The 13,367-nt window shown below is 34.3% G+C and overlaps 1 protein-coding gene across 1 annotated transcript; it reads left to right on the forward strand.

Annotated features, from left to right (window-relative positions):
• The first annotated feature begins 550 nt into the window (after nucleotides 1-550).
• Nucleotides 551-8,878, forward strand: LOC145630919 (metal tolerance protein C2-like). The gene is made up of 10 exons (XM_081683040.1): nucleotides 551-1,095; nucleotides 2,488-2,596; nucleotides 4,488-4,527; nucleotides 4,728-4,804; nucleotides 5,410-5,498; nucleotides 7,623-7,692; nucleotides 8,004-8,042; nucleotides 8,142-8,292; nucleotides 8,392-8,481; nucleotides 8,610-8,878. The coding sequence occupies exons 1-10, from the start codon at nucleotides 645-647 to the stop codon at nucleotides 8,709-8,711; spliced, it is 1,218 nt and encodes a 405-aa protein (XP_081539166.1). The 5' UTR covers nucleotides 551-644; the 3' UTR covers nucleotides 8,712-8,878.
• The last annotated feature ends 4,489 nt before the right edge of the window (nucleotides 8,879-13,367 follow it).

The following is a 13,367-nucleotide window of genomic DNA, read 5'->3' on the forward strand; positions in this document are numbered from 1 at the left end:
GGCCCAGTTTAGTAAATTGACCATAACTTCCTCAATATTTATCGGAATTGGGCTTATAATATATCGTTGGAAAGCTCTTGTCAAGCCCCATCCAACTACACTACTATTGGACCCATATCATGGACCAACCAAACTGGATTGGCTGTTTTCTTAAAATAAGTTTTCAAAAACAGAGAGAAGATAAAAGAAAATAAAACTTTCCGCAACACTAGACTTTTCCACACTTTCGTTTCATTCGATTATGATTCGACGTGAAAAGTACTTATCACTGGGTTTGGTTTTGGGGAGACACAAATGGGTGTCTACAGGTACCCATTGACCCGACCCGAGAAAATCGGGTACCCGAAACCCGGGTACCCGGTTTTCTCGGGTCGGGACATGGGACGAGTTTCCAACTACCCGAAGATCCGGGTACCCGGGTTTTCGGGTTTTGAACACCCCAAGTAGCTATTCCAACAAAGTGGGTGCATTGACTTTCGTCGCAAGTCTACGATGATAACAACCGTAGCAACTAATTTTGAATAGTAATTCTCCCTTTTTCTTCTCTAGAATACGTAAATACTCTTACAACTGATTCTTGAATCAAATTAGGGTTTATCTTAATTCACAATTTAGTCCGTAAAATTTTCCAGAAAATCGAAATTATGGAGAATTCCAGGGTTCCTGAAGGATCTTCCGATCCCCAATTTCAATTCATGAAGAGCTCATCATTCAATAACAACTCACAGCAAACCCCTAAATCATCAGATCGAAGGTACGCATATAATCGTCAATCCTCACTTCATCAATACCAAGATCCACGAACTCCAACGACGATTATCTCCAATAACAACTCAACGACGCCGGTTTTTTCTCGGAGTATTTCGAGCATTGATATTCCGCCTTCAATTCATCCCGGAAATGATATTGATTACAATTTGTGGAAAGATTCGCCGAATTCTGGGGCGAAATTATCGTCGTTTGAGTTGATTTCGTTGGTTTTTCGAGCTTTGAGGACTGGAAATCGGCCTATGAAGCGATTGTTTTTGATGATTTCGCTTAATGTGGCATATTCGACTGCCGAGCTATTCATCGGGCTTCTTTCGGGTCGTGTTGGTAAGGCTTTTGAGCTTTCTTTTTGTTGATAATCTTGTATTTTGCAAAATTGTAATGTTAGCTTATGTTTTTATCGTTATAAATTGCTGAATTTTCGTGGCTTTATAATTTACGTCTTTACATAAGCTGGATGTTCATATAACATGCTTTACAAGTATTAGTTGTGTAATTATACTCCACTTATCGATTTACCATGCTCCAGAATTCTGGCTGATGAATTAGTATTTGTGGCAAGTTTTGCTTTTGTGAGTTGAATGCTGGATTTGATTTTACTTTGGGCAACTTATGAATCAAGGATGGTACTTTGTTTTTTACTTGTGTGCGCGAGAGATTGTGGATTGGCGTAGAAGGTTGAAGGTATGATTATAATAAAAATAAGTTATAATGAACTTGGCAAGTATATAATCCTGTCCACTCTAAACTATCTGGCCGCTTAGCTTTCAATTAAGATATCAATGGATGACTACTTGTCTTTTTAAAATTCTGATGCAATATTCTATATGATCTTGTAATACTGATTCTGTGAGGCCTGTGACCAACAATATCCTAATGTATGTGCTTGATTTTATAAGACATGGGAAAGGGTGAAGTATTGGTTTTTTGTTGTAAAGAACATAGAACAGTATGGGGTTACCTGAAATAAGATCTCGAAGGTTCCTTTATAGTCCTTGCATCATAGAGAGATGTTAGCTTTGGTGGTTTTCATGTGGCAAATGATTGCAAATGTTTAATTTTTTTTCACAGATGTTCTTATATGTGAGTGAAAGGTATTGCAGCAATAGCATTGGAGGCTGCTGTGATAAACTTTTTAAATAGATCTTGGACTCGGTGTTACCTACTTCGTATTTATTTTTATTTCTGACCAAATGTTAGAAGGCAATATCAATATAAAAGTTTCAGCCTTTCAGGAAAGTGCTAGTTTTCTATCCCTATTTTATATTCTATATCAGTGCTACCTACTTCTCTCTTAACCTCTCAAAATGCGTTGGTTTCCCATTTCAATTCCAAATCGCAGTTCACTAATGCACCAGTTCACTGTCCTTTTGGCCGATCCTCATTTACCTGTAAAATCTTAAATGAGCCTTCCATCCTTTAATTAATTATCTTCTTTCCCAAGATTTGCGTATAAAAATCAGTAAGACCAATGATGAATTATGTTCCCTAAATCTGCACCAAACAAATCCCAATGAATTGAAAATCCGCCAACTAGCACATTGCAATCTCTTACCTGTTCTGCTTATTTGGGTTATACACTGGTCTGTATGTATATGTGATAGAGTGAGCGTTGTCTTCAGTCATTCTCCATGTTTTTTTTTTATCTTCCCAATATCATTATTAAATAGGCCCTATGTTGCCATGAATTTTAAACTTGTGTTTCTGTTACCCCACCAGGTTTGGTATCTGATGCATTCCATTTGACGTTTGGATGTGGCCTTTTGACGTTTTCATTATTTGCAATGGCTGCCTCTAGGAGAAAGCCAGATCAAGCCTACACCTACGGGTAAGATGAATCTCTGACTTACTTTGCAGATGAACTGGTATATCTTCCAGCGCTTGAAAACTGTTGAGAGTATCTTCTTGATTACACTTACAAAAGTTTCTGTGTATTTTAATCTTATGTTCCTTTATTCTTGTTACTTTTGTATTTCTTATGCCCTGGGGTTACTTATGTACCATGATATTGATTGCCAGTGGAGAAATACTTGTCCTGGTCTGGATTCTGGAACTCTGAATACTTGTCTTGGACTGAATTTGAATGGAACTTGGTAGTTTGTTTATTTATTTACTTCTTTCCTTGTGTACAAATACTACAAACTGGCAAACTGCAGATACTAGTATAGTGAGAGACAGCCTTCTAAGCTGGCCTTTTGCTGCAAAAGTACCTTTTAAGCCTTACTATACCATTGTTTATTATTTTTTTTGTAAAAAAAAAAAACAGAATATAAAATTTCTGGCTTCTCTAATTTGAAGACAAAAGAAGTTTTTGAAACACATATGGAACCTCTTTTAAACTCTGCAGTGGAAATTAGTACCATAGCAGATATCTATATTGTTGGGGCAATTCACATGAAAATTTTAAATTAGATGGTTGTATAGGCCAAGTGACAGATTACTTGAATCACCTTAAGTATCTCTGTTCAATATCTTATTCACTGACATGTATATGGCCATTTAGAAACTTTAGTTAAGGTCAAATTGTTTTTGTGACATAAGTGATATATCCTGGTAGAAAAATTGATGTTAGGCCTTTTAAGTTACAGTGGTAATATAGGGCTAACTTCCCTTCATCTTATTTAAGTTGTTTCTGAAATGATTTGTACAAGAATATATAATAAGTTATAAGAATAAGGTGAAGACAACATAGCCTAAGTGCATTTAACAAAATGTACATAAGCATTTGATACTGTCGTACTGAAAATATGTTTGCTGTTGTAAAGTGCTGTTATACTGTTATATGGGTTAGAATGACATCCAGGAAGAATCATGTTGAGAAGTTGGGTGTAGCAAAACTGTGGTATTGTGATGAATGTTTGGGTTCACCTTGAGGGATTAAATTTGGAATGAAAAACCAGCTGCATTGGTTTGGGTATATGCGACATCGTCCAAAAGATGGGCTGGTAAAATATTAGAGAGTTGGGATATTGGAGATTTTAGAATAAGTTTAGTGAGACTTGGATGGAGATATAAATGATGTAAAAAAAATATTATGGATCTGCTAGAGCATGTAACACTAGATAGCACTGAATGGAGGAAGATCATTGTGAATGACCATAGAATTTTAGTGCATTGCTATTGACCATAGAATTTTATATCTTGGCTCATGCAACCAACCTCCTTTTAGAGATAAGCCTTCCCCTGTCATGGATTCCTGGATAGTAAATAACTGGATATGGGAATTTTAGTGCATTGCTATTGATGGTTTACTATGTAGTGTTATGTTTACCTGTTGATCAGAAAGTGCCGTCTCATGTTGCATTTCTTTGCTCCTGGAAATGGGAGTTTTAGTTCATTGCTGTTGCTGGTTTGGTGTTATGTAGTGTTCTTTACCTTGCCAATAAGAAAATGTCTGAGCTATATTTTCCACAAACTTGGTTCTTGGTTGGGTTGTTTGGTCCTTTAACTCTGTACAGGGTTTAATAGGGATTTAGTACAGTTTATTTGGGTCTACAAGGTTGAATGTAGTACTGAAAGATCTATTCCACTTCTACCTGCACTTAGCTTTTGATCTTCTATTTTTTTTTCTGGCTAGAAACTTGTCATCTTCAATCTGATAAACTTAAAATTAAGGGGATAAGCTCCAAAATAGAAATTAGAATATCAGGGTCTTCTTCTCTTCTATACATATTAATATATTATCATTGTTATGTTAATGGAGTTTTTGTCTTTTTCAGGTATAAGAGGCTTGAAGTTTTGTCTGCCTTCACAAATGCTGTAAGTTATGCATTTGACAAATATTTTTGGAAAGTCTATGTTTTAAGAGTAGTGGGGCTGTATTGGGGCTTGCAAAGATTTTTAAGATATATTCTTTCTGTCATTCTTTCATTTGTTCTATACAATTTATCATATCTATTGAAGCTAAGACCTTTTCTTTAGCTGTGTCTGACACGGATTTACTCTGCATTTGTAGACAGCTGTTTCTTCTCTTTTTGTCTTTTTCTTTGGCTGTGGAAGCACTTCACGCATACATACAAGATGAGTCAGAGCACAAGTAAGTTCATAGACATGATGTGATCTTGATGTTTGTTGTCGTTTGCTGCTTGTAAATCATTTTATTTATCTGTACTCAAATGCAGCTATTACACTTTTTTAGGTTTGAATGCATGTTCTTGATAGTGTATTGTAATAGACTCAGATCAGTCACCCAGCAAAACCAATATAACAGCAATGCAATTTGTAGTAGGCTGGGTTTCAGACTTGGTAGGGGTTACAAAATAAAAGAATTAATGTCTTTAGGCTATCACTCTCAAAAATAGCTTGAGGCTATCAATCTCTAACAATGACTTGAGGTTATAACACTCTAGGTTTTTCAATACAAAATTCTGCCTATCTCTTCTTTCCCTCTCCCTATTTATTTACAATTTCTAAGATGATTGTAGATGGTTTGTCTTTTTTCTGCCCATGTGGCATCTCTTGGTTTCTTGCATTCCCTTTGTACTATATTTTGATGACGACTACTAAACTACCCATAGTACCCGTCCCCTATGTTGGTTCATTACATGTATCCTTTAAAACCCCAAATTGTGATGCCTTTTACAATAATATCAATTGTGCTGTATCTATGTTGTCTTAATCATTTTTCCTCTATCCTTGTAGGCATTATCTCATTGTTTCAGCAGTGACAAATTTGTTGGTGAATCTTGTTGGTGTTTGGTTCTTTAGGAACTACGCTAGAAGAAATCTTGGTAAACTACTTATCCTTTTTCAGTTGTCTTTAGTTTCTTTTATTTCTGTGGTTTCTCCGATTACCAGACCTAGATTTAGGGTCGTTCAGGAATCTAGAAAGTTCTGTATTAAGTGCATTTTGGGTGAAGGCATTGTTATCCTAACATTTACCCTCAAAATGATATTTTCTGGCAGATTGTTTGTAACAGCATGCATGGCAACCAAACATTGCTATGCTCTATACTGTACATAGCCTATAAATAGCTACTAGAGCTATTCATTCTTCATTGTTTCTCCTTTCTTTATCTCCATCTAAAATTTAACTATCTGTAACATGATGACTTCTTGCTGCTCACAAGTCACAAGAAGAACCTACCACTAACTTTTTCAATTCGATTTGTTCCATTACAATCAATCGGCTAAGGCATGCTTGGATTGAGGATAAGGTTTTAAGGAAGTAATGTAAGAAATAATAAAGAAAATGATGGATCAGAGTTCTAAACTTAAATGTGGTCTTTAAAGCTCTGTGTTATGTGGGCTAGTTTTATCAAACATATGAGCAAAGTAAGTTCTAGTACGGTCGTACCCATCCCAAGTATTGAAACTGTCGTGTATTTAGGAAATTCTTGCCTCAATGTGGTGATTCCGTCCCTTTAAATAATTTCTCTTATAATTTGACACGTACATTCACTGCTATATGCTTAAGCCGAGATTTCTTTTTGTTTAGAGAATATTTAGCATGGACCCTTACCAAGATTTTCTATGTTCTGTATCTATTGAATAGATAGTCTGGAACTCTGGGGAGCTGGGAAATTTTGAAACTGTAGGAAATGATCTTTATGGACTTAGCTAGATTAATTGGTTGCTTTTGGAGAAGCTTTTAATTACTTGAAGAGGATAAAAGCATGGGGAGGGCTGTTGAAAAACTAGTCCTCAACCTGGAAAGAACTTGGTGGCTGATTGAGCATAAGATAAGAGCTGGATTTAGGCAGTTTGTGGGTGGCTTGGCTGGGAGAGGTGTGGGTGGCTACTGTGAGACTAATGCCCAGAGAATTTATGCTAGTCCAAGGGACAGTTTATAGGACACTAATCCAGGTGTATCTTTAGTGTATTATATATACAAAATCATAATTTATCTTTTATGGGTTTTTTGTTTCCTTGTCTCATGTTGAAGTCGTTAATTATCAGTACTTTGCCCCTGGAAGTGTTTATCGGAGTTTCTTCTTTGAGTGAATTTTTATGTTCCAACTTTCGTCCTATTTTTTTTTAAGACAAGCTCAAGTGTTAAAGGGTTATCAGAAGTTGAAGTAAAAGTTTATGTTTAAAACTTCTAACATTAAGATATATTCAGAAATTTTTCCTAAAAATGTGTATCCTTTATGCTGCAGATCTATCTGTATGGTATCTTCTGAGTGTTATTGGGGTGTAATGTGTTGGTGCCTTGGTGGTCAGAGAACACATGCATTTATATATATTTTAAAACCCTTATAGAGGAAAATATGTTGAAGGTTAATGTGTTGGTGCCTTGGTGGTTAGAGAACACATGTCAGAATTTTATTTGTTCTGATGTTGATTACGCTACTCAAAACCAGACTGAATATATCTTTTCTCTCCTCCTGTCCTCACTTACTCTCTTAATGTTGCATTTCCCCATTATGCAATACTAATAGTTTTGGGATTGGGCCTCCCCTTCAAGAGCTCATAGTGGAAATTCCATCTTTGTTTGCTTTACCCCTGTCAATTATTAATTCCCCAGCTTAACAATTATTAATTGCCATTTGTTACGCTGTTTTGTGACCAATTACTACATTTTGTATTCCTTACACTTTTATCCAACTATGGCTTCATCGATGTTGGAAAGATGAAAGCCAAGGTGGTAACATGGATGTTACTTCACTACTTATTTCTTTTAACTTATGAGGTCTAGTTCTTTGTGCTAGCCTAGTTTCTTTGTATTAGATCAGAAATGAGTAATGTATGGTTTCGAGAAATGTTAGATAAAGCGATGTAATGTGTTTATAAATTTTTGCTTGCTATTAAGGTCTCTTCTTCATTCTCAAGCTGTTTATCGGGTACATATGGAAGGGATAATTTTCTTCTTAAAGTTTAAGCTTCTGAGTTATGAAGAACTTTTCTACTTGCAGCGTACAGAAATGCCGAAGATATGAACTATCACTCAGTGTGCCTCCATGTGATTGCTGATTCAATTCGCAGGTTTAACACTCTTACCCTTATTCTATTTCTTTGACATATGCAATGCTCTAAATATGTTCTTTTATAAGTTTGGATTGTTTTGCAATGAATAAAAAGGGTGGTGATTATTTATCTTTCCCTTTTTGTTCACATGCTTTTCCCCCATTGATTAATTTAATACTGAGTGTGGTAGCTTTGTCCTGGCTTTGAAGTGAATTTCTGTACCTTTTCCCCTTTTATTTTGGAAATGTCTCTAGCTTTTTTTTTTTTTTTTTCTTTCTGTCTAAATTTTGTGAATGAAAATATCTTAAGCAGTACCTTCCTTCTCTCAGTGCAGGTTTGATCTTGGCATCTTGGCTTTTGGCTATGGGGTACAGGCTTTTCCCTGTAAAATTTGGCTTATAATTCCTCCCTCCCCTTCATTCCTCTAATGCTTTGCTTCTCTTTCTATATGTTTGTCTGCTATTCAGGATTCAAAATGCTGAAGTTTTGTGTATGGGGCTAGTTTCAGTGACAGTCTTTATGCTTGTAATGCCACTATTTAAGGCAACAGGTGGAGTTTTGCTGCAAATGGCCCCACCTAGCATTTCATCTTCAGCAATGACCAAATGTTCTAGACAGGTGATTTAACGCATTCTTTTTGCTAATTGCTACTAGACACTTGGATGATCCTGAGTTTGGTGTCAGCTGGTTCTTATATTGCTGTATGAATGTTGTTAGATTGCTGCTCTTGAAGACGTCACAGAAGTTTATGCAGCGCGTTTCTGGGAATTGGTACCAGGGTATCTTGTTGGTTCAGTCTCCTTACAGGTGATCATTCTTAAAATAATAATATCCATAAATGACATTGCTTTGCTTTTAGTTGTACAGTATTTTCAGTTATTTATTAGATAATGCCTTTCTTTGTGCATGATTATCTTGAATCTGTTAATTCGCAGTTAAAGGCGGGGGCTGATGATAAATCAATTTTGCAATTTGTGCATGGTTTATACCATGATCTTGGTGTCCAGGATTTCACATTACAGACTGATTATGTATGAAGTTCTTCATGTAGTTTTCCTGCGTCTTCTGTAAGAATTTTCTTTATTACACTTTCGTTCAAACCAATAGTCTCGAAACATTCTTTACAGGCTTATTTTAGACATTCTTTATAGGCCAGCTTTGTTTTCCATTAAAAAAAAAAAAAAATGAAATGCCCCTTATTTTTGGGTTATGAATCTATATATGAAGTATATTACTTTCATCATGATTGCTTTAAGGTATCGGTGGATTATAATGTTCAGAGTTCGCAGTTTTGTTCTCTTCACCGTAAAAAAAATAATATTAAGTAAAAATAATTTCAGTTCAGTAAAAATAAGTTCAATTCAGTAAAATTAATTTCAGTTCAGTTTAAATAATTTCAGTTCAGTAAAAATAAGTTCAGTTAAGTAAAATTCAGTTTTCTTAAAGAAAAATTATAATAGAAAATCAGTAAAAATAATTTCAGTTCAGCAAAATTAATTTAAGTTCGGTAAAAATAATTTAAGTTTAGCAAAAATAATTTCAGTTCAGTAAAAATAATTTCAGTTCAATAAAATTAAGGTGAAGAGAACAGGCTAACTACATATATTATGGTGACTAATTATTGGTAAGAGAAAATTACTAATTCTGCTTATTATTTTAAATGCACATGTCGATCGTGAGTATTTAACAAATTTTGTTGGAGACATCTTGATATTTAAATACTACGTATTAGAGAATTAAAACAATCCTAGCTTACCCAAACCCTTGTTCAAAACATCTAAGGCCTTTTTTGATGCTAAGGTTGTGATCATGCTTCTTACTTTCGAAACTTTAAAATTTGAGATTCTGGTGGAGCGTTTTCAGTGTATGGTTACAAGTTTCTTACAGTACTTTTGTGAATCTTTTACTCGCACTATAATATTTGGTATCCTCTTCATTATCCTTCTTATTTTAATGTCTATTACGAAGTATAATTTAGAAAATTTTGTGTAGAACTACCCTAAAAATAAGGTCATTTGTGAACAACTACCCATTTTTATTATTTGTTTAGAACTATCCGTAATTTTGGAAATGTTTGGGTAGCACTATCCACTAATGTTTTCCGTCCAATTAAAACGTTATTTTGACACAAATTTTCACTTTTATCAATTATAATGGCTAATTAATACTAAAATAAGTAAAAACCCCAATTTAATCAAACCCCAAAACTTTAGAAATCAAAATCCCCAAATAATACTAAACTCATAAACTCTTAAAAAGAATTCTAATTAATACCTAATTAGGTTAATTAAGGTAAATTAAAACCTTTATACAAATCGGTAGAGTTAATTGGATGGCAAAGTGAAAAAAAAAATGGGCTCTGATAACGTCTTAATTGGACGGAAAATGTTAATGGGTAGTGCTATCCAAATGTTTTCAAATTTGTAGATAGTTCTAAACAAATAAAAAAAAAAAAAAAAAAAAAAAAAGTAGTTGTTCACAAATGACCCTATCTTTAGGGTAGTTCTACACAAAATATACTATAATTTAACCTATTATAATCTCAACTATTAGAGCTCTCTAAATAGTCTTTTATTTTCCAATTCGTTTGCCTTTTTTTCCCCTTATTAACCTCCCTCCCCTTTTCAAATTCTTCTCTTTCGACATCTAGCATCCATGGTTTTGGTTGGTGTCCTGCACAACCTACCCTTGGCGTCGTTGCCCTTCACCTGAACCATCTGCCAACCTACTTGGCCAAGTTTTCAACACAACCACCTCCACTGCCAGTATTTTTTAAACAATCAAATCCAAGAAGCCAAGACTAATGAAATTATAAGCTCCACAAAAATTTAACACCCATGAATTCCAAATTCAGTCTACCCCTCCATCTCCAAAATCTTTAAAATAACAAACCCTCGTTAAGTTTCTAAACATTTTTAAAGAATCTCTAGGGGTAGACTTAAATTGGATAACAAAAGAAGTTTATGGCAAATATCAGCCAAATTACAACCCCAAACCAAGAAATTAAAGTTACATTTTTACAGAATCATAATCTAAAGGATAATCGATTATTCGAGTATGAACTCACTCTTGCTTTCAAAATTTTAGTTTAAATTAAACTCCAAACACGTTCTTTTTTAGGATCACGAGTGAGATTGGATATTTTGAGAAAGTTGCCCAAATAATTAGGCCTTTTTTAGGTTAAATATGGAGTAATTGCGATCATAATGAGAAGGCAATCAAGTTGAGATTATTCTTGTCAATTCTTCTTTATGTTGACAACAACAAACAAAAAAACATTTAGATTACAAGAGAATTAATAAGTTACTGTTTTTGAGCTTTCATGTAAGCGATTTACATTCACTTCTAAACTATCCTGAATTTTCTCTGATCATGAAGATCGTCTTTGATTAGGACAATTCTTGCTACAAGTCTACAAAAAGGTCAAAAAGATCGACTAAATATTTACTTTATATGTGTTCGATTTAATAAAAACAAAATGTAGAACAATCTCAAATCTTTGATATTCAAATTGATAGGGCCATTTTGTTATGAGAACCATACAAATTGCTTCTTGCATATATTAGTAATCAAAAACCGATGAATAAAAAGCTTCCCTGCTTGTCCATACTGTTAGTCTTCCACCAGTGTTTGTTTCTTCTTTTTCTGATGCAGCAAAAGATGAGCAATCACAGCAAACAATCTAGTGGCCATCCAATTCTTATTGCCTTTCCTAGTGGTGATACTTTGCTCTTTACTTACCAAAGTACTCAACACAATGAATGTCTCTAATGATATGCATCATGTTTATGTTAGGATTGTGATATTTTTCGCGCAAATTCATTGTACATTCAGGTGTACTCAAAGAGGTATGCATGGAAGACTTTAACTTTGTGAGGTGGCACTTGACTTGTGCTCACACAGTCACACACACTATCCAAGCCTCGTACGAAAGATGCTTTTATATTTGATTTGATGCTCATGTTGAGCTATGGAAACCACACTATGTTGTTGCAATGTTGCAAGAAACGCGAGCCAACACAGAAACATAAAGCTTGCTAGAAACAATATTTAGGTTTTGGAAACACAAATAGTTAAGATAGATTATAGATAGTGATGGGAAGCCGTGGTTTGTGGATGCTAAGTAGTTCAGATGGTTACTTAGATGAAATAAAGCTCTCTGTTTAATTTATTTTCACTTATTTTAATAAAAATAAGTTCAGATAAGGGCTAATTAATAGTAAGTTTTTTTAATTAGTGTTAATAAGGATTACATAAATTCAATTTACAACAAAATCAAGTTCGTATAATATTAACGGGAAATAGAACACACCTTTAATTTTTAATTCATACACTATGTAACTGTTATTATTAGTTATAATTTTCGGTTGCTAAGTGTTAAATCTTATTTGGTCATTTTTTGCAGCTTTCTTGTATGCTCGAAGAAAATTGTGCATCTTGCAAAAGTAATTTAGGGATGGTGGGGGAAGCAATCATGCTATTTTTTTATTAAATTTATTTTTAGTAATCATGTTACATTGACCTCTTGGCTCCTTGGAAAATTTACTTTGGGATTTTGCATTAAATTAGAGCTAGAAGACAAGCTTTCTTGATTGATAATCCCATGAAGGAATGAATGCTATATTAAGTTCATTAGCTTGCATCATCTTGCACTCATCTTTTGCTTATATGCATTGGTGAGATATTGGGTTTATAGGGGAATGATTACTTGGGTCGTTTGATGATGCAAAGGAATTAGGTCTATGTTTACACTCATTATAGTCACCACTAGGCAACATTTATAGAAAAATTATACTAACCTATATGAAACCAAATCAATAATTTGAATTGGTTTCAATTTGTATGCTAACCTATATGAAAAAATATCATCAAATTTGATCTTCTTAAATTCGTTTCATTGTGTACTTTTCAACTATGTAATTTTCATAATTTTTCAATAGGCTAAAGATATTTAACAATAAGTAAAGAAGTCTCTGAAATAAGCTGAATAAAACAAGTATCCTACAAGTATATTACTTGGCTCATTTGACCTAAATAAGTCTCACAAAAGGAAAGCCAAATGAGCACTAACATAATATCAAGGGAGTACATTTGACAATTCATACACTAACATAATTGATTCAATTGACATATTTAGCAAAGTTAGTTGGAACAATTTTGAATCTAAAAAAACATATTGAAAAATCCTAATCTAATGAGTTGCTTCCCTTATGTGTAAAGTTGGGCATGAGCCAAGTCGGCATGAGAATCGATCAAGCACAACACGAAATGATTCGACCTGGCACAAGCTCACCACATGCCCAACACGTTATGACTTATGACATGAGGGGCACGCTAGTGAGTCATTATATGAGGGTCGATTAGGCACAACTCATGAGCTAGCTCAGCATAACACATAACGTGGGTCATTGCATGAAAGGTCGATTAGCACAACTCGACATAACACAAATCGTGGGTCAAGTCGTGCATGGGCTCGGTTTTTGAAAGATTGTTCTGAGCACAATTTGAAACGACTTTTATTTGATCATTTTAAGCGTTGACAGCTTAAGCAAGAAGCACGTTGGCTGACACGTGGACTTACACAACCCTCCCATGCCACTTTTCACTAAAGTATCTTAATTTAATGAATCCAACCACAACAAAGAAGTTGACTTTGGAATCACTTAAGAAAATTTTACCTCAAATTTAATTTG

The sequence above is a fragment of the Chenopodium album genome, chromosome 5 (assembly GCF_948465745.1).
Source record: "Chenopodium album chromosome 5, dcCheAlbu1.1, whole genome shotgun sequence".
NCBI classification, from domain to species: Eukaryota; Viridiplantae; Streptophyta; class Magnoliopsida; order Caryophyllales; family Amaranthaceae; genus Chenopodium; species Chenopodium album.